This window comes from Ambystoma mexicanum, chromosome 13, assembly GCF_040938575.1.
Source record: "Ambystoma mexicanum isolate Mex_15411 chromosome 13, UKY_AmexF1_1, whole genome shotgun sequence".
Lineage (NCBI taxonomy): Eukaryota > Metazoa > Chordata > Amphibia > Caudata > Ambystomatidae > Ambystoma > Ambystoma mexicanum.
Genome location: NC_090938.1, coordinates 416358975 through 416379610, shown reverse-complemented (window position 1 = coordinate 416379610; position 20636 = coordinate 416358975). Strand labels below are relative to the sequence as shown.

General features: G+C 47.4%; 1 protein-coding gene across 3 annotated transcripts in view; it reads right to left on the bottom strand.

The window, feature by feature from the left end:
* METTL17 (methyltransferase like 17) overlaps positions 1-20636 on the bottom strand; it is a 480739-nt gene that overhangs the window by 239608 nt on the left and 220495 nt on the right. For all 3 annotated transcript variants that reach the window (XM_069634026.1, XM_069634027.1, XM_069634028.1), the window contains exon 6: positions 412-485. In XM_069634026.1, coding sequence (XP_069490127.1) covers positions 412-485 — 74 coding nt within the window. The remainder of the gene's footprint in view (positions 1-411; positions 486-20636) is intronic.

The window sequence follows — 20636 nt, the reverse complement described above, 5'->3', positions numbered from 1 at the left end:
TCGGGTGGAAGAAGAGGCACAAACGTCCTAGATGGAACGTTGCAAAAAGTTGCAGATCCTCACAGCAATTCCGGGGAGCCCAACAGTCCACTTGGAGCCCACTTCGATGCGCCGAATTTATCATTTGGACTTCATGGGTCTAGGTGATGATGTTCGTTTAGGTTACCTTTTCTTCCATATAGGGTCACAGGACTCCGATCCGTTTGCGATACTCTAAAGACCGGACCACTCAAGGCGCCAATCTGGTGAGTCTCTGATCGTGCATATAGACTCACCAAAAATCTGGTAACAAGCAGGTGTGGCATAAAGTTCTTAGTGCTACCACAAAGCTTAAAATAGTGTGAACCAAACCTTTTGTTCTGAAATATAGGAATCTGGCACATGAAGGTAACAATATCCCAAAATACTTACCAGATTACAGTGCCAGCTCCAGAGCCAAAGTCCAGCAAAGTCTTGGGTGCAAAGTCAGGCACGCGCTTCTGGATCTGTGCAGAAAAACATACATATCAGTGAGGATTACCAGGAAACACATGATTTAGAAAATCAACTGCTATGGCGTTTGTTTGCAGAACCCTCTGCTGTTGGCTGCGCAGCATCTAACTTGATGATGCGCCACTCAAAAGGATAGAGAAAACATGTATGGTAAACATTGCAGAGCAGTCGGGCTTAACCTCAGGAGAGAGAAAATCTAACAGGGAGGAACAATTATTCCCAATAAGTACAACTTCTACACTATATAGTTATACTGAGAAATATTTTAAAAGGTCACATATATCCTTGAAAAGTAGCTCGATTGAAACAGCACAGTGTATATATAAAAATATATAAAAACAGTATTTCACAGTACTTCATACAGGTTTCCTACTGCACTCTAAGCAACTATTACACAATACATATGCACTCATCACTGTGGTAAAACAGTGGTACAAAATGTACAAATCCACAAGGGCTACCAAGTTCCAAAATACATGTGAGGCTACCCAGAAGGGGCATTTACACTCCAAGTAGGGAAAAACAGGTGTTAGGGAGATGTATCATGTCTATGCTTCATCCCCTCTCTTAGTGAGACCCCCAGTACTTTTGGCTAGACCTCTGGACCTTTTTGTGTCAATTCTGAATGAGTGGAGCCTTTTTCCACTCATTCACTCTTGTGGGCTCTACCTTTTGGAACTCTATTCTTTGTATTCTACCTATACTATGGAGTCGGTCTGCTCCATAGCTCTTAAGCATCTGTATTTTCCAATTGCAGCACACAGCTCCTTATGGGCAGTGTTGCTGGGGATCCTTGGGGTCCTCCGTTAAGATTATTTTTCTATATCCTCAAGTATCTACAGTTCTTAAGGACAGATACTTAGTATCTCTCCAGAAACTCTATAGCCTGAGAGATTTGCACACACACCACCTTATGTGGAGTGCCAAAAGGATACCTAGTACCCCCCCTCTTCTCTCTGCTGCTGTGACTTAAGTAACAGACCATTTCTTAGTTATGGCTGGTGGTAGTGGACGTGTTCTTCCAACTATTGTTTGATTTTGGTACCACAGGCTATGTCCATAGCCCCGGTAGTGTACCAACTTGGGGTCTCCCTCTTTTCACCATTAATAGCATGGTTGTTCTATGTTAGCTCTTCTTCTACCATTCTGGGAGTGGGAGGTCAGTGTGTGTGTTTTGCCTTTGGAGGGAACCCTTGGGTGTCCCCGCCTACACTCCAGAGTGTCTGGGCAAGCAGGAAGTGGGCAAGGAGTTTTCCACCCCCAACCCCATGTCCTTTGTTTGCCAGAGGGCCTGAATAGGACCAATTCCCACAGGGGGACTGGCTGTCCTGATTGAAAAGCCAAACATCCCCTTTCTGTAAAATGCTGAGATTGCAGAGGAGTGTGTGCTCCAACTGTATAAAAGGTGAGGCTTCTGGAGTGAAAAGCAAGTGGACCACTAGAAGCTGAAGTAACCAAAGACGACGACCAGAGACGCCTGCAGACATTCTGCAACACCGTGAAGCGACCACTGCTGTCCTGACCCCACTTTCAGTGCGACAGAATTGCTCCGAAGAGGAAGACTCCTCTTTGGGTAGTGGGACCAACCATTCCCAAGACGAACTTTGAATTGGGCCATCACCCGAGGTCCGAGCTGTGGAACCCCATAACCAGGAGTCCTGCTGCCCATTTCGAGTGCATTGTCGTGGAAAGTCTGAATCCATTCAAATCTTTACTGAACCTGAAGGACACTCCAGAGATCCGATCCAACTCGTCCAGACCCCATCATCAAAGCGTGGGACTGCAGGAAACAAAGAAGATTGACTGGTTGATCCGTGTCCTTTGTTGGTGCTGCAGAAAAGGTGCCGCAGAGTGTACCAAGAAGTCGCTGAAAGTCGTGCCCCAGGTCCTCCCTCGAGGCTGCTGCTGAGAGATCCTGTCCATCGTCCTGCTTTCAGTCATCAGACCAAGGAATCCGGAGGTCGGTTACTGAGCTGCAACATCGCGGAGCATCCGCACAAACATGTTCTTCTAACCTACGGTACTGTGGGGGGGGGGGGGGAAGGTATTGCTTACCTGATTCCAGAAAGTCGCTCCCGAGCATTGGAGTGCACGCAGGTGTGTCCAGGGCAACCACCTCTTACCTAAGACTTAAGCCACTGCTTGTGTTTCTTCATCGAGTCCTTAACAGGGTCTCCTTCGTTACTCGTTAACTTGCTGCTTCTATAACACTAGAGACTTGAAGAAATCCACAGGAGCTCTTCGTATTCTGCTGCTTGCCAAGACTTTGAGCCATCTCCGAACTGCCGTTCGCTAGGCTTGCGATTTTGGACTTAGACTTGCTGTGCGAAGAAACCCTCTCTAGAACCAGGCTACTGTTACACTAACCAACCATTTTCCTTCCTTTAAGTGACTTTCTTATATGTGTTTGCAGACTAAATCTATTACTGTACAACTGCTAAGTACCGGGTGAGAGGCTCAGAAAGTAACATCTTAGACTAGGTCTATGTCTCCGAAGACATCTACCTTGAGATTAAATCGCCAACAATGGTAGAATCCACGGCAAGCGACCATTTCCCCTTGAGTATTGAATGGTCAGTCCCCTCTTTGAAGCAGAACCAGGGACTTTGAGGTGGATGGAGGGGGAAATAAAAAATAAATAAATAAATAAATAAATCGAACGAGTTCAAAATTAGGGCCTTTAACCGAATACTGGCCTCAGGGGAGCTCGATAGTTTCCTCAAGGAATGGGTGGTAGGTAAGGGTGTGCGAGCTATCTGGGAGATTTACAAGCACCTGCCAACAAAAAAAACAGGTAAAGTGATCAATAGTCATAAGTTCGACCAAACTATCTTACGGAAACTGATCAAGGTGTGCGCCAAAGAAGATACGAGTAGTAAGCTGCACCTAAAGGCAATTTATAGGGGTTGGTTAAGACATTATTGCCACCAATTGACCCTGAGGGACGCCTGTAAAATGTTGGAGGTCACGGCGAGAAATAACTCAAATGACTTTTGGAACTTAAACAAAAACGGTGATAAACTCCAAACGGGGGCTCAACTAAACCCAATTTCAGAAGCAGAATGGAAGGCCCACTTCAGAGAGATTTATAAACCTAAGGGTGAGCCTGAGCAAGCGTGGAACGGGGACATGATAAAGAAGGTAGGAATTTAGACTGGGATTTAGGCTGGTACCAGGATGATCTGAGGCACCAGATTATTAGAAGCAACAAATCTATGGCACCCGGGCCTGACGGTTTTGCCATCTGTGTCCTGAAAAACAGTCCAGATACTTGGGTAGGTGTTCTTGACATAATGTTTAGCACCATATCGAGGGTAAAAGTGGTACCACCATCGTGGCAACCAGCTATTGTAGTGCCTATATTTAAAAAGGGGTCCCTTCAAATTATAGACCAATTTCTCTTCTAGATTGTTCGGCCAAGATCTTTACAGGCTTGATATTACGAGATCCAAGAAAATGGACCAAGGACAAGGGAAACTTGGATATCTTCCAAACAGGCTTTCGCCGGGGAGTGGGGACCGAGATGAATGGCTTCTTGCTAGAATTGTTAAAGAAGGGGGCAAAGAAAAGCAACAGGCCATTACACACAGCCTTTATAGATTTCCTCATGGCCTTCAATACTGTCCCAAGGAACTAGCTATGGGCCAAACTGGATAAATGTGGATGTTCTCCTGCCTTGCTGGCGATCCGGATTGCATTACACAACACCAGTGCCTGTGTCCATATGAACAGAAAAGGTAATCTAATGGCCCCGATTAAATCGGCAAGAGGATTGAAACAAGGTTGTTTATTGGCCCAAATTCTATTCCTCCTTTTCCTCTCTGACCTACGTGACGCCGTCAAGGATATACATTTTCCCCCCCCCAAATTAAATGACAGAAGGATAAATTACTTACTGTACGCTGATGATCTGATCCTGATGCATTATACTCCAGTAGGGTTACAGCGGCAGTTGAAGGTGTTGGAGACTTTCATTAAGAATAAATGTCCCAAAATCAAAAGGTTAACCTTGCATAAGAGTCCGGGAAAGGCAGGAGGACACTTCAAGTGGACCATAGGGTGAATTCCTCTAGAGAAAGTGGACAGTTTCTTGTACGTGGGTTTTCCATTTTCCCCGAAGGAAAACAGGACAGAAAAAATTAAAGATCAAGGCCTGGGCCGCTCATGGAAGCTGTGTAAACAAGAAATGCGGTTATTTCTCAATAATTCCGGTACAAGAGTTTTATTGCAAAAAGGTGGTCCCAGGGATGACATATGGTGCTGAGGTTTCATTCTTTGCTCTTAAAGGACAATGGTGTAAGTTTGAAGGAGGACACGGGAGGGAGAGCCCAGAACAGGAGCAGGACTATGGGCTAGCTAAGGCTGTATACAAGAGAAGGGGTCCTGCCTGTAAACATTATTGCTTTGCAAATTGTTCAATTGCAAATCTACTTCCATGTATGGCAAACCGGCAACATATTATTTACTGTCATGTAATGCATAGCTGTGTACAAAAAATGCAGTTAGGCACTCAATATAGTTAGTGGAAGTCTGATTACTGATTGCTGACACTTCTTTTTTAAAACAAATACATAACTTTAACAATATATACACTGTGACCAACGTAAGCAAAGACACACCTAGGGTTCACAGAGCACTATACAGGGTATCTCATGATTAGAGACAGGTACAATTATCAGTGTAGTCCCAACAGGGTAAAACAAACAAACTAAAGCATTACGTCATGCCAATGCAAATTATCTCATGATTTGAGAATCGTACGGATACCAATGTAAACCCAACAGTGTTAATTGTTTTCACATGTGTAAGGGAGTTCCCAGAAAAATCAAAAGCATTACTTCATGCAATTTTGTCATTCAGTGTGAACATTATAAATATGTAGAGATAGGTAGTCCCAAATGACAGAGTCTACAGGGTGCACAAGATCCTGCACCTCGTAGTTGGGAATGGAAGCTCCACAGAGTTTTTTGTTGTTTTGTGTCTTCCTTAGATGGAAATGTAGTCAATATATTGCATCTAGGAGACTAGACCTTGAAGAGGTCTATTTAAATCCAGGCTAGAGGGTGACTATGTAATAAGTCGACGTCTGGAAGTTAAATTAGAACCCCCGATGGGGTGGAACCAGGAAGCACGAAACAGTTATGCTAAGGTTCACAGACATTTCGGCATGTGTTGTAAAAAGCCTTCTTCTGGAGCCAAGGCGCAGAGTCCCCTTAACAATAGTAGCAACAGGTATACCTGTTGCTACTATTGTTAAGGGGACTCTGCGCCTTGGCTCAAAGGTTTTGGGACTGCCAGCTAGTGGCAAGGCTCCAGTCCTAAGGTATGCACTGGATTTGGTGTCATTGGAAGCGATGGTTAGATGGAAACATTTAAACTTCCTACGAAAGATTTGCTTGGCAGAAGAGGGTTCGAGCTGGAGCTTGCTAAAGAGCAGGCTAGCTTCAAATTCCCCTGTTGGTTTTACCGATTGGTTCCCCATAAACAAATTATTGGGTGCTTGTGGGAGAACAGCTCGAAGTTTGAGTACCTGTCGATTTTGTAAATGGGCAACATTACAGAAACTCTACCGCGCCTATTGGTAAAGTGTGCTGAATTGTATAGGCTACGCCAAACACCGTTTTTGCATCTTTTGAAGAAATTTAGAACGGCCGATATGGGCTGGGATCTGTCAACGTATTTTTATGGATAAATCCTTTAAATGGTCCTTGGCTGCTATCCGCTTCATTAAACAAATGTTAGCACCCTGTCAAGATTGCCTCCTCTAGAGATCCTTATTAAACTTGGACCTACTTTAGGAAAATAACTTTTTTCTTGTTAGGAACTTTTAGTTTTTAACCTATATGGGAAAATTTTTTGAAGGTTTCTTTTGTGCCATCGGTAATCTGGAAAGTGTGTTCTATATGTGCATAATCATGTTTTCAAAAGCAAGATCGCCATTGTTTTAATCTCTGTAATATGTTAATTGTATTGTGATGATTTGTGTGTATATATGTGAAAAGTTCCTGGAGAGCTATAACAAATAGAAAAAAAATAAAAAAAAGAACTGCATAATTACTGCCAATACGATAACATTGTCTTTTCCCATTCTAACGTTGCTACAAATGTAACCGCGAACAAACACAAAAGTGAAAGTGCCCTTTGAAGTACATTCTAAAGTATTCCAAAGTGTTCTACTGCAAGTGCATAAGGCATTTAAACTGATTCTGGTGTAAATATAATAAATATATAATTTTGTAAAAATTATAAGTGTAAGTTTCTTTGCTAGTCAATGGGAAAGGAACCCCTTACTTACCTGTAACTGTTCTCCAGCATGGGTCTGGCATGGATTCACATGCACATGAATATTCTCTGTCGTCAGGCAATTTGACTTTCACTTACAAACGGTCATACTGCCCCCAGCCAATGACTGCCCTCTCCCTAAGCCCCTCCTCTGGCAGCCAGCTTCAGTTTTGGTAGCCCGTAAAGTGGCAGTATGACCAAGAAGAGCCGCAGAGGGGTAGGAGGGAGGGGTTGCATGTGAATCCATGCCAGACCAATGCTGGAGAACAACAGCTACAGATGAGCAACTTCTTCCTTCCTTCTCCAGCATCAGGTCTGGCATGGATTCACATACACAACCACGCGAGGTGGCAAGGCTCAACAGAAGCTATTACTCTTACCTCCGGAACAGGCTCATCTTCAAGCGAACAGGTTGCGTAGCACTGCTTGGCCGACCCTGGACTCCTCTCTGGACTCCAGGCCTTCAGGTTCAGCGTTCCTGGGTCGGGGAGGAGGATTTTGACTCCTTCTCTGGCGAGCAGATCCGTGACCACTGGCAGCTTGACTGGAGGCGACTCGACAGGCTGAGAAGGTCCGGGTACCAAATCTGTCACGGCCACGCCGGGGCGACTAGGATCATCCTGCATCGGCACCATTTGAGTTGGTTGATGACTCGCAGCAGGAGAGACAATGGCAGGAACACGTACAGGAACAGACCTTCCCACGGTAAGGAGAACGCGTCCCCCAAGCTCCCAAGGCTGGTGGAACCTGCTGGCGAATCTCTGGCATGTGGAGTTTGTCGCCATCGCAAACAGATCGATCTGGGGTCTGCCCCCACCTGAAGAACAGGTTGTCCACTTGATCCTGCCAAAGTTCCCACTCGTGGCAAGAGCGCAGCTCCCTGCTGAGGGAATCAGCGATGGTGTTCTAGAATCCCGCCAGGTGAAAAGGAATAAGAAACATCCCATGGGAGACGGCCCAGTGCCACAAGTTCTGTGCCTCTCTGGAGAGCGCTGGGAATGTGGTGTCCCCCCGCTTCCTGATGTAGAAAATTGTGGTGGTATTGTCCGTGAAGACCCTCACCACCTTGCCCTTGAGGGATGGAAGGAATGACTTGAGGGCCCAGAACACTGCTCGCAGTTCCAGGACATTGATGTGGAGATACCTCTCCTCCGGTGCCACAGGCCTCTGGCGTGGAGACGTCTGGTGTGGGCTCCCCAGCCTTCCAGTGAAGCGTCCGTGGTGACTGTCTCTTGGTATGGGGGACTCTCGAAATCCATGCCACCGGCGATGTTGGAGCGCCCGCCCCACCACCTTATCGCTCGACGGAACTTCTCGTTGAGATCCTGTCTGCAAAGCTTCCGGACACCTGGACACGCCGAGCGTCCAGGAATTCCTTAAGGGGCCGCATCCGCAACCTGCAGAGCCCGATTAGGTAGATACACTACACAATCATGTCGAGCATCGGCTTGATGGTCCCTACCGTGGCGATCTTCAGTGCCAATAGCCGTTGCACCATGCCCAAAAAGGCCGCTATTCTCTCCTATGAGGGGCTGCCAGGCAGGAAACAGTGTTGAGTCTGGACCCCAGGAACAGCACCTTCTGCGATGAAATCAAGCAGGATTTTGGATAGTTCACAGAGAACCCCAGATCCATCAGCTGTCGGACGGTTCTGTCTGTGTGGTCCATGGCGATCTCCCATGACTTGGCCCGAATGAGCCAGTCGTCGAGGTATGGGTACAATTGGATCCCTTGCAGACGTAGATGGGCCGCCACTGGTGCTAGGCCCTTTGTAAACACCCTGGGTGCCGACTTCAGTCCGAAGGGAAGGGCCTTGAATTGGTAGTGCTTTCCCTGTATGACGGAGTGCAGGAACTTCCGATGCTTCTTGTGAATGGGGACGTGGAAGTAAGCATCCTCTAGATCCAGCGACATCAGGAAATTTGCTTCCTCAAGTTGGCCGAGCACGTGTTGCAACATGACCATCCTGAATTTTTGGGACTTGAACTGGTTTAGACACCAAAGGTCCAGAATGGGCCTCCAGCCCCCGGTCTCCTTTACTAAGAAGCATCTGGAGTAGACTCTGGAGCCCCAGACTCGCTTTGGAACCAGCGCCATTGCCCCTTTTCTAAGCATGGCCCGTACTTCCTGCAGGAGCTAACAGGTGTTATCCGCGGACACTTCTATTGGAACTCTAGCATGCGTCTGTGGGCGAGAGCGTCCACCACCCATCGGTCGGTGGAGATCTTTTCCCACTCGCCGACGAAGCCTGCCAGCCAGCCTCCCACCGGGGTGCATGGGTGGGGGAATCTCTCAAAGCCTTGGAACGACCCCTGTAGGCCTGGGTCGTGGAACTGGAGGGTTGGTGGTAGGAGGATGATCCCCCACCAAAACCCTTTGACGATCTTCTGGATTGAACAGAATGAGAAAAACTCCAGGACAGAGTGCCCAATAAAGTGCAGAAGGTTTTATTAAATTAAATCATTTTCAAACTGAATGGCCCTTAGTGTGACACGTGTTTCGGCCCAGACGGCCTTCCTCAAAACAGGGCTAAATGCATTCCTACCAAAACATAAAAATAACAAACGTGTGTGTATACACAAAACATTATTTATACATAATAGCGTAGATCAAAATCAGTATCCAATACCAAGCCAACCATTAAATGAGTGCAAGTTAAACAATAACAGAAAACCATTGTAAAGATCACATGTTCATAAGTTATAGCAAAACGCACAAAAAACCCATTTGTAATGTGCACCAGACAGATAAAAAGGGGTTGGCAATGGGAGGGATACAAAGGAATTGGTGAGACAACAAATATTGGATATGTCCCAAACGTAAAACCATGAATGAAACAATAAATGAAACAAAATAGAGAATACAATACCAACCACGGTACAAGGAGAGGGGAAGTGGGGAGAGAGCACACACCCGAGAACATAAGACAAGAAAAGGGGAAAGAAAATGTCCCATTAGTATTGTTACATCCAAACAATCTCATTACTTGACATCAATGTCTCAAACTGTAAGGCTTACCGTTTGCGGGAGTTAGGCTAATTATCACAAAATGGTCCTGGGTTTGATCCCAAAGATTAAGGAGCTGTTGTTGTAATAGTTAAAATGGGGCAACCACTAGTCATATTTTTTGACGATCTTCTGGATTGGTCTCCCGAGGCACGAAAGGCAGGGCGATGTTGCTGATGGCTTGCAACGACTCGTCGATGGCCTTCCCGAAAAGATTGTTCCCTGTCAATCCATGTCCAAGACCCTCGTCCGAACTTCCTGCCGAAAGTTGGTGGCTTTCAACCAGCCATGACGACAAGGTAGACACTGATCCCCATCTCGCAGAACCCTTTGTCCGCGACATCCAGGTCCACGGTGATGGCATGGTCTGTTCCCACCTCGCCCTCCTGGAGGATCTCCAGCGCCTCGACCCGCTTATCATCAGGGAGGGGGGAAATTCCAGCAGCGGGGCCACCTTATACCACAGCTTCCTGTCTTATCTGGCCAGAATCGCAAGAGCGTTCGCGGCCTTGACTGTCGTCGCCGAGTAGATCACCTTCCTCGCCATGGCGTCCAACTTCTTCCCCTCATTGTCCAGGGGAACGGAGGCTGAAGGCAATGGATTTGAGGATTTCTTCCTTACAGCTGCCGAGACCACTGAGTCCAGTAAGGGCTGCTACCGCAGGCACTTGGATGCAGACTACGGCATCCGGTATTTCTTTTCCAGCCTGTCCCTTTTCGCTTAGGCAGGGTTTCTCATCAGCGCCAGGCCCTCATCCCAAACGTCGTCCAGGAGAGGCACTTTCAGAATGGTCTTCCTCTTCGCCTCCCCACGCTGGTAAAGGAAGCCTTCCTTCTTGGTCTCTTCTGGAGTCAGCAGGAAGAGCTCAGATGCGTGGGCGAGCTCTCGGTGGCAGGGAAACACAGTCGTCGTCCGTGTCCGTCGTCGCCGTGTCTGTCCCTGTATTCCTAGGGCGAGGGGGCATGTGCAGCGGTTGATGAGTCGGCATAGGATGCAGTTTCCTCTTCTTCGCTGGCGGGGGGAGGGAGGGAGGGTGGGGTCTGGTATCTGGATCCTCCTCTGGATCTCTGGCACCAGCGTGTGGAGAGTAGACAGGATGTCCAGCGATATGCCCCTGGGAGGTGGAGGGGGGAGTAGGCTTGCTGGGCACAGCGCCCACGTCGTCATCCCCCTAAACGATTCCACCATCGTCGTCATCCTCTTCGGCGTTTCCGCCATCATAGTCTTTCCCCACGTCCTCGGGACCGTATGAACGGACACCTTGTCCTCTTCGTCTGAAGAAGAAATATCCATGACCTGGAGCACGGTAGAAGCCTCCACTACCCCCCCCTTTTTTGCATCCTGAGGGATCGCAGCCAGGCTCAGTGCTGGCATCCTTTTCTCCAGTGCCTTCTCCACTGGTTTGGCCGAAGCCTCCCGTCTGGGAGGAAGGTCCACTCTGGGAGCCGCAGGGGCCCCCTGGACCGGGTCAGCCCCTTTCACCTTCGAGAAGGCTGCTGCCACCAGCTCGATCATCGAGGATGACCTCTCTTGGACTACCAGGGCCTTCAGGGGTAGGTTGGACACCTTACCCTGAGCCTTGGTCCTCTCCGGCTTCTCCCACAGCTTCCCTGTGTTAGCAGATTTCCTCTTCGAGGAGGAGCTGGAGCGTTGGCTTGAGATGGAGGCAGACAGTGAAGATGAGTGTACCCTGCTCGTCGCGGGACCTGCTTGCGCTGCGACCGACGGAAACAGACTTGCGGTGCTTGGCCTGGTCTTTGGCCCCCATGGATGATTACCCTCAAAAAGGTATTATAAGCCCGCTCCTCGGACTGGCCGGTCCTGGGTGAGGCATACCCCTGCTTGCCGCACGGGGTAGAGGCCTTGGGGTTGAGCCACGCCGCAAATCTACTGTGCCAATCCTTGACGGTGCGTTTGGTGAAACCTAGGCAGATTTTGCAATCTGCTTCCTTGTGGTCCGGATGGAGACAGTAGATACTGAGTTTTTGTCCTCCACAAACACATTCCTCGATCCGCAGCAGGAGCAGAGCATGAAAAGAGAACCTCCTCCTACTCCGACATGGACCGGCGTGCGGGGTAGACCTGATGGCCTTCTGGAATCTTCGATGATAAACTAAGGATTCTTGAGGGGCGACGAAAGACGCTGACAAACAGATCCCTGCTTGCCAGTCAAAGGAAGGAAAGAGCACACAGGCTCTATTTGACCAAAAAAGTTACTTTTTAACGAAAAAGCACGAACACATAGAAATGCTTTCGGAGCAAAACACGAGGACCCCCAACACTTGAACGTGCAGTAAAAATCTGAAGATGGCTGCCAGAGGAGGGGCTTAGGGAGAGGGCAGTCATTGGCTGGGGGCAGTATGATCCAGAGCCCAGTGATTGGTTTATAGGAGAAAGACAGTTTGTAAGTGAAAGTGAAACTTTTTTCTTTTACCGAGGATTCCCAGCCCAACAAGGGGGAATATTCATGAGCATGTGAATCCATGTCAGACCCCATGCTAGAGAAATGCAGTTAAAGAATGCCTGCAGGAATCTTCCACCACGGACCACATGGACTCCTAAGGGCTAGTAGGGACAGCTCTCCAACACAGAACAGAGGGAAGTACCTTCCTGAAAACACCGGTCCAGGAAGGCCAAGCAACCTGGTAAATAAACACTTCTTTTTGCAGAGCAAAATGAAGGTTCCAGTCACCCAGGAACTTTAACCCTAGATAAAGGCAATCCAGATGGCTCAGAAGTAGCAGTGGAACCAGCAGAGCAGTGCTGCAGAAAGTAACTCTGATATTGTATGATCTGAAGAGAAACTTTAAGGTAAACTTCAACCAGCGTACGGAAGAACCTGCACAAGGCAGAATCTTGAAGCTCAACAGGCAGACAGCACACCAGCAAAAAAGACCCCTGCAGCAAAACATTGGCAGTGGCGACTGAGGACGTAGGAAGATGTAGCAGGATGTTAGGTTCCCTAAACACTTCCAGGCAAGTTGCAGTTTCCAACATCAAGGCAGGAGGACCTGATGACAAACATGCCTGAAAGTGGAATGGAAAATGGTCCCAGGGTACAAGGCTGTTAGGGGGAATGTTCTGCGTCAATGCCCTTTAACCTTAGAGACCCCCAGCTCTTTTGCTGGACTCTGGGCTATTTAATTTTTACTCCTGAGTGAGTCGGACCTTTTTCTCACTCACTCATGTGTTTTCCGTCTAGGCTTTGCTATGTTGCTTACTCTTTTATGGAGTCTGGTAAACTCCATAGGCATCTGCTTTTGCATTGCGACACACAGCACCTTTTGTGCAGTGCCACTGAGAAGTCCATTGGACTTCTCTTAAATGTTGAACTACATTTTCTTGGGTGAACTACCGTTCCCAAGAATAGTAAGATGACCCCTGTCTTACTTACCTTTACTTTATGGGTCCAGCACGAACCACCCTATGTGGCGTGCTGGGGGGTGCGGTTACATAGTAATTCCTTTAACCCATTCCTCATGTAACATTTTGTTACACTAACTCACTTGAATAGCTGGTGGCAGTGGTTTCTTTTTTACTACCTAGTGGCATGTATCTGCAGGCTCATGCTGCAGTGCTGCACCCAAGGGTGACCATTTTCTCAAAATGGCCCCCAGTCGTCTTTTTTCGCCATTTCTTGTTAGTTTCTTTCTTCTGAGATTTTACTCCGTTGTTTGCATCAGGTTTGAGTCCTTTGTGTGTTTTCCCTTTGGCAGGTTCAGCCCTACAGTCCGCCCAGGCTCCAGTTTGTGTCTAGAAAGGCAAGCAGGGAGGGAGGGTCCCAAAACTTCCCGGTCCTTTGTCTCTAGGTGTGCCTGAGTGAAACCAGTTCTTATTGGCCGGCTGGCTGTCCAGGAGGACAGCCACTCTGCTGTGTGATTGACAGCTTAAGGCTGTGAATGAATGGGAACTTGCATAAAAAGCGAGGTTTTTGGGACTAAGAGCACAGTCGACCACTGGAGGACAACATCTGAAGCAGAAGACTAGAGAAGACACCAGCAGCACCCTCCTGGACCGCGAACTTCCCGGTGAAGCCCTGCAGCTCTGCTGACTCAGTTTTCGAAACGACAGGGAAGACCCGTAAAGGAAGACTTCCTTCCATAGATTGATGGGACCAACTAGCCTCGAGACAAACTTTATTTTGGCACAACCCCCGACTTGCTGTGACTTTCCAAGGCTGCAGAAGCCTAATACCCGGGGTACCACGACCACCTGCGAGTGCATTGTCTTCCGAAGTCCGAATCCAGCCAGATCTTCCTGGGCATCCAGAGGATCCTACAGAAGCAAGAAATCTGCATCCAGAGTCCAGGACCGAGGGATCAAAGAAATCCTAATCAGAGCTTTTCGTTCTTCTTTGGCGCTGAGAAAAAGGCACCAAAACCACAAAGAGCCACTAAATCAACGGAAATCCATTGCTGCCGAGTCCCACTCTCTCGAGTGCTGCCGCAGGGGCCCGCCAGTTGTCCTCCCTTTCGTCACCACGACCAAGGACCAGGAACAAGGGTCCACTGCATTGCATTGTGAAGGCAACCAGCTGGAACAAAGTCTTCATTTCAAAAGGTACTGTTGGGCTTCCCATCTTTGGGAGTATGATTTAACCCTACACTAATTTGACCTCAACTTACCTGCATTGGCCTTAAAGCTTGTGCTTTCCAAAGGTGACTCCTCTTGAGTTGCTGTGATTTCTCTTTTGAACACAGACTATTTAAGAACATATTTCTAAGAAGAAGAGCATCAGAACTTTGACTTTGCCCATTGACTTTGGCTGTCCTGGCTCCATTAATGCCTCCTTCTGAACCTATTGGCTTTGGCAGTGCTTGTTCCCTTACAGGACTAAATGTTGAACACTTAATGCTGGGATAATACACTGCCTGCATACCTTTGGGAGAATCTATCTGTTCTTATAACGTATCAGTCTGTTCTGATCCAACCCTAACCTTTCCTTCCTTAAATAACTCAATACTGCAAAGGTGATACTATATAAATGCTATACTGACCTCAAATGACGTCACCTCCGGGTGCTGGAACATGTGTAACATACGAATGAATTACTCACACACTTTATTTTTCACTTTTTGAATTGAATCCTTATTTGGGATTAATGTTTCAGCTAATTACTGCTTTTTAAAGAATGCTTTAAATATCTTTGTTTATCAATAAATCATGTACTATATAACTTTAAGTGTGTAAATGTTTAATTGGATACTTGTGTTTACCAATTTCATTGTACAGCTCTAAAGCTCACATTACCCCTAAAATGAGCCTGGCTGCTCAGTCACACTACCAACTTGGGTAGTAAGACCTCTTTTAAAAGGTGGGTTACCTAATACCAAGAGATAAGTCTTGTGTGGTCCCACACCAGTTGGACTGCACCAATTCTTGCCTAACAAAGGCCTGGTCCAGGCAAATGACAAGGAAGGCCTGGGAAGGATTCCTACAACCTGGAAATGCAAACTGGAGTACAGCAAGAGACAGGTTCCAACCAACATACCCACACTAGCTCTCATCAGTTACAACAGTTTACAACTGCACAATGGTCAAGCAGGTAAGGTAACCTGCTTAACCTGCAAAAATCCAGCTGTCAAATGCTTCCTAGACGATTTCCCCTCAGGAGGGTGAAGTCTTTCCTCCCAACACCAATATATAGGAGCAACAGAAAACCTCTACACAGTGATGTTGAGCGAATAGGCAGGAGGAAAGCCATAAAGCTCTCAGCTGAAACAGAGACCACAAATAATGACCACCAGATTATTTAAGCAAGCCCTTTCCCCTTACCTTGCATACGATGACTTAAGAGCAGTACCCGATAGAATTGGCAGATTCTCAGGAGACCTAGGGATAGGACAATGACCCAGTTCAGGTGATTAGTCCAGCGAAAAAGGAGGGCACTAGAGCCTTAAGATGCGTACCGTTCACAATCCCCTGAAGCCAGGTGGCTGGAAGAAGGCAGAGTTCCTAAACTAAATCTCCAAGCTCCAAGCAGGTGCACAGTTCTCAAAAGCAATGTCCACACAACAGTCAGAATCCAAAACTAGAGGTAGAAGCCAGTAACCATGTTCCAAAACAAATACACAGTTCAAGGCAAAACCCTTAAGGTAGTTGGAGTACAGAGTCGGGGGTAGACACAAGCCAACACGCTGCAATGTCAGGAGGGGGCAATCTAATAAACAGATGAAGTAAAAGCAACCAGAGAGGTAGGAATCCAATGTTTCATGAATGGACAGAAGTACTTGTAACAAAGGAGAGAGACGCCCTACATTGGATTGGAGACAGTTTCTGTATTAGGGCTCTTTCTAGCATGCGTTTGGCTGCTAACAAGCATGGTTCAGTAATGTGGCAGGCATTCCAGTCTCTGGGGATTGTAGTGCTAGCGTGTACGTGTTTGTCGCCACAGGGAGCTTCTAAACTGGCAAAGGTGCCCAGGCCCACTTCCTTCTCATGGAGCAGACATGTGGGAACCTGACACCGGCACAAGCAAATGTAGGATCTTCTAAAAAAGATTTACATGCACTTCAGGTGGTACAAAATGATGCCGTACGTATCATTAAGCAAGTGCCACGAAGAGCACACATCATACAATTTCGAAGAAGTCTTCACTGGTTGCCAATACAAGCTAGAATAACCTTTAAGAGGTTGGTTCTGGTTCATAAAGTGGTGTATACACTGGCTACAGATGACATGAAACAGTGTCTTTCTTTATCAGCCAAAAAGACAATTGAGATCTACTGACTCTTATTAAATAGATTTCACCGGCAGAAAATTAAAGCAAATGGCATCTCTTTTTCTCACACCGCCTCTGGCCTGGAATTCCTTACCACCGGAATTACGACTGGAGGGAAATCTGTTATGAAAAAAGCTAAAAACATTTTTATTCGAGTAAGTCACATTCTTATGATTTGCTATTGTCTTACACAGCTGTGTCTCGTACTTGATGTGAAGTCTTCGGTGTATATGTCCCTCCCTCCCACCCCTGATGCTTATATCAAGCTTTCAGCATGTAATAAAAACTAAAAAGATAGCTAGAGGAGCAGGGTATCTCCTATATGTACCTTCAATCACAGGGGCTGGCCTCTGTCACTCACGGTTAAGATGGATTTCTAGAATCTGGCCTGGTGACAGATTTTAAGAGGCCACCGTAGTTATAGTGAACAGGGAACCAATCAAGGTAAACATAGTGTGCAGTCAAGGCAAGGCTATTCTCAGGAGTGTGCGAGTGAGGTCAGGGGTCCACAATGAGTCCACACTATGAAGCACACAATCAAATGTAGACAGGAATGTATTAAAATACAATATTTAGGGGATTCCAAGATGGCGCAGTTAGGGGGAGGACATGTTAATAGCAGCTCGCTCCCGGCCCCTTTCGAAAGGTGTATGAAAAACTATTTTCGCATGCCCACCTCCTGCCCCCAAGGGAAGGGGCAAGGCCGATGACCCCCACAACGGAGTGGTGTCAGTGTCTGCGACTGATGGTAGCGGGCGCACCGAGAAATAGCAGCCGGTGGCTGAAAGACTGGAGAGACCCGAGGGCGTGGCGCTACACACAGAACCCAGATACGGCGAAGATACTCAAGTGAGGGACGTGGCGGGCACATGAGGGGCACGCTGAAGAGGCCCACGAGGGGCGATCGAGAAGGAGTCTCCCCGCTGGGATTAACCGGACTGGAGCGACAGCAGACACGCGATGGTCGCAGATACAAGCAGCTGAAGGGGAAAGTACATTAAGCATGCATTGGGGCACTGCAAGGTGAGCTGAGGCCACGGCCTCCCAGGGAACGCTGCTGTGACAAGTTATAAAGACGCAACAGATTGAGAAGAGGCCTGCGTCCATTTGTAAGACAAGATCTAGAAGAGGCCCAAGCAATCACCAGTAACAGTACAGAGAGCAGGGCAGGTGAAGAGGAGCTGGGACCAATGTCTATGGAGGTCTAACAGCGAGCCACGGCGTGGGAGAAGTGAGAAGGCATTGGGAAAACGGTGTGCCAGCAGCAGTGGTGCACTGGGGGAGAGCTGTACACAGCGGCCAGTGTAGGTTGGAGGTGCTGCTAACTAAAGGGAGGCTTCAGACTATTTCAAGGGCCATATACTATCCACATGAGGGAAGGCCCTTATTACATTTAGTCGTCAGGGTGCACAGTGGCTGGTAGCCAAGACTAGGAGACCTGGCGGTGCCTCAAGAGAAAATTCCATGTTATTGGGCACTAAGGTGGTGAATACAGTTCTATTGGAGGTGAGTGCCTTGAGGCCTGCGGGCGAGTGGCGCGAAATACAAATTAGATAGATAGAAGATAGATAGATAGAGATAGGATAGATGGATGCAAGAGGCCATATAGTGCCTGAACTTAGCTCTCTCCTCTCCATCTAAGAACCCTTGGGGGCAATAAGGGGCAATCTTCACTGTATAAAGTAGCAGGTATCATGACTTGGTAACCAGGCGGAGTGGGGCCAGCTGCACTCAGTGAGCCGTGGTCCTAATGAGCGAAGACTTCGAAGCGGAGTGTGTGGGAAAGCACATGTCAAACACTAAAGGACGTGGTCGGAATAAGGGCACTACGGCTCCTCCCAGGATGAACGCTGAGCGAGCGGAAGGGACGATCACCAAGTGCTGGCAGACAGAGGCTCGAGGGATTTCAAGCGCAACTCAATCTCCGCATACACAGACATCAGACATAGTGACCTCAGAACGCCGGGACACGATGGCGATTACTGAGGAATTGATGCACTACTTTGTGACCATCAGCAACGCATTAAATAAACTCTTCAAGAGTCCTTTCAGGAACAGATTTCTTCTTTGAAAACTGAAATAGAAAGCACTGTTAATGAAAAAAAAAGGGGAAATACCGAAATTAGGAGAGCGTGTGGATACGAACGAATGCGCTTTACAGGAATTGGCTGAAGACTCTCAGAAAAATGACGAAGCAATAGAACAACTTTCACAAATGTCACACAATCTCGAAGTACAGTGCGAGGAGCTCAAAAATAGATCTAGGCGTTCAAAGATCCGCATTAAGAATGTGCCAGAGGAGAAAATAGACAAAGATCTCAAGCATCTATTCAAACTTTTTGTGCTGACTTGCTCCTGGAGATAACCCCTGATGAGATCCACCTAGATAGGATCCACAGCGTGGGACCGGTAAATAGATAAATAAAGAACCAGGGGCAAAACCAAGGGATGTTCTGGCTGCATTTACGTCAAAAGGACAAAAAGAAGAGATCTTGAAGGCAGCACACGCAGGAACATCAATGACCATTAATGGCTCAGAGGTGCAGCCTTTCCAGGACCTGGCATACTCCACGCTACTCAAAATGAGACAGATCCCAGTTACTAGCATTTTAAGTCAAGAAAAAGTGGGATATAGGTGGACCATCCCTTTTGGTTTGTTATTCTCCTGGAAGGTCAGGCAAATCCGAGTGACATTGTGTGAAGAAGAACTGGATGTGGTGGCACCAGAGAGCAGCGACCGGAACGGGACATTGGATGTTGGCAGCCGAGTCACTTTGCAGAGGTAGTAATGGGAGTGGTCCAAGGCGAAGCGAGACAATAGGAAAGTCTGCGCCGCAAAAGTTTGGGATAAATTGGAAGACACGCCACGCACAGAGGGGTGAAAGAGGGGGGTCTGCCGCAATGCTGATTGATGGTGGAATGTGTGGCCTAGACTAGGTGGGGGGCAAATCAAAGGTAGGAGTTGGGAAGTTGACTGGGGGTTCATTCAGGGGGGTGGCTTGGTATCCTTTGGAGGTGGTTAGCACATCTCTCAGCAGTTGGTCGGACCCAGGTAGTTTACCAGTTCATGGTCGGGGTATCCCTATGGATGTCATTAGGACCCATGGACCGGCCTGGGTCAATTTTTGGGGATTTGGGGAGTGCCGGGTGGAATAGAGAGGGCAATCACCTGGGCAAATGAGGGAATATGGCAGGGGGTGGTGGGCAAGATAATACGAGATTTGATGGTCCTATTATGTACGATCCACTTCAATGTCAGCAACGATTATGTCGTTATATGGGGTCTCCCACAGGGATTAGTGGTAAGGAGTCAGCGGAGGAGTATGGAAATGGGTAGGCCAGGTACTCTCCATGGGTTTTAAAATAACCACGTACAACATTCGAGGGCTAAACTCACCGGCAAAGAGATGCAAGCTGAGATCCTTTTTGAGGCACGAGAAATCAGACTTTCTTATGCTCCAAGAAACCGACATATGTAGGAAAGATAAATAGCATGTTAGACTGCAAGGATATCCACAGATTTTTCAGGCTAATCCGAATGAAAAAAAGCAGGGGTTTTGATAGCATTCAGAAATAATCCCGATATGTTTATTATGAACTCTGAGTGATAAGCAGGGCAGATACCCATTTGTTAAATTTTGCATTTAGAGGGAGGTATTTACGGAAGCTACGGTGTACACACCCAACTCTGGACAGGATGGTTTTTTGAGGGCAACATTGGCAGCACTCGAAAATGTAGCTGAAGGGCATGTCATATTGACAGGGGATTTCAACATAATATGGGATGCAGAGATTGACAGTAGCGGAGTGGGATATACACCACGGGGTACACTGTCACAACTACTTAAAGACAAATTCACACAACTGGGTTAGAGGATGTGTGGCGAGTTAACAGCGGTGGGTAAGTTGGATTCACATTCTACGTGCGTGTTCATAAAACCCAGTCGCAAATAGACTGTTTGGGTATCTGCCAGATTAGCAGGATAAATCAGGGAAGTATCTTTTGGGTTGATTGCGCTTTCTGACCATGCACCCTTGGGGCGGAATTGACTCTGGCATCTCATCGCAGAGTGATATGGCAATGGGTATTACCAGAATGGATCCTAACGGATTTGTTTTTTTTGGTTGAGACAG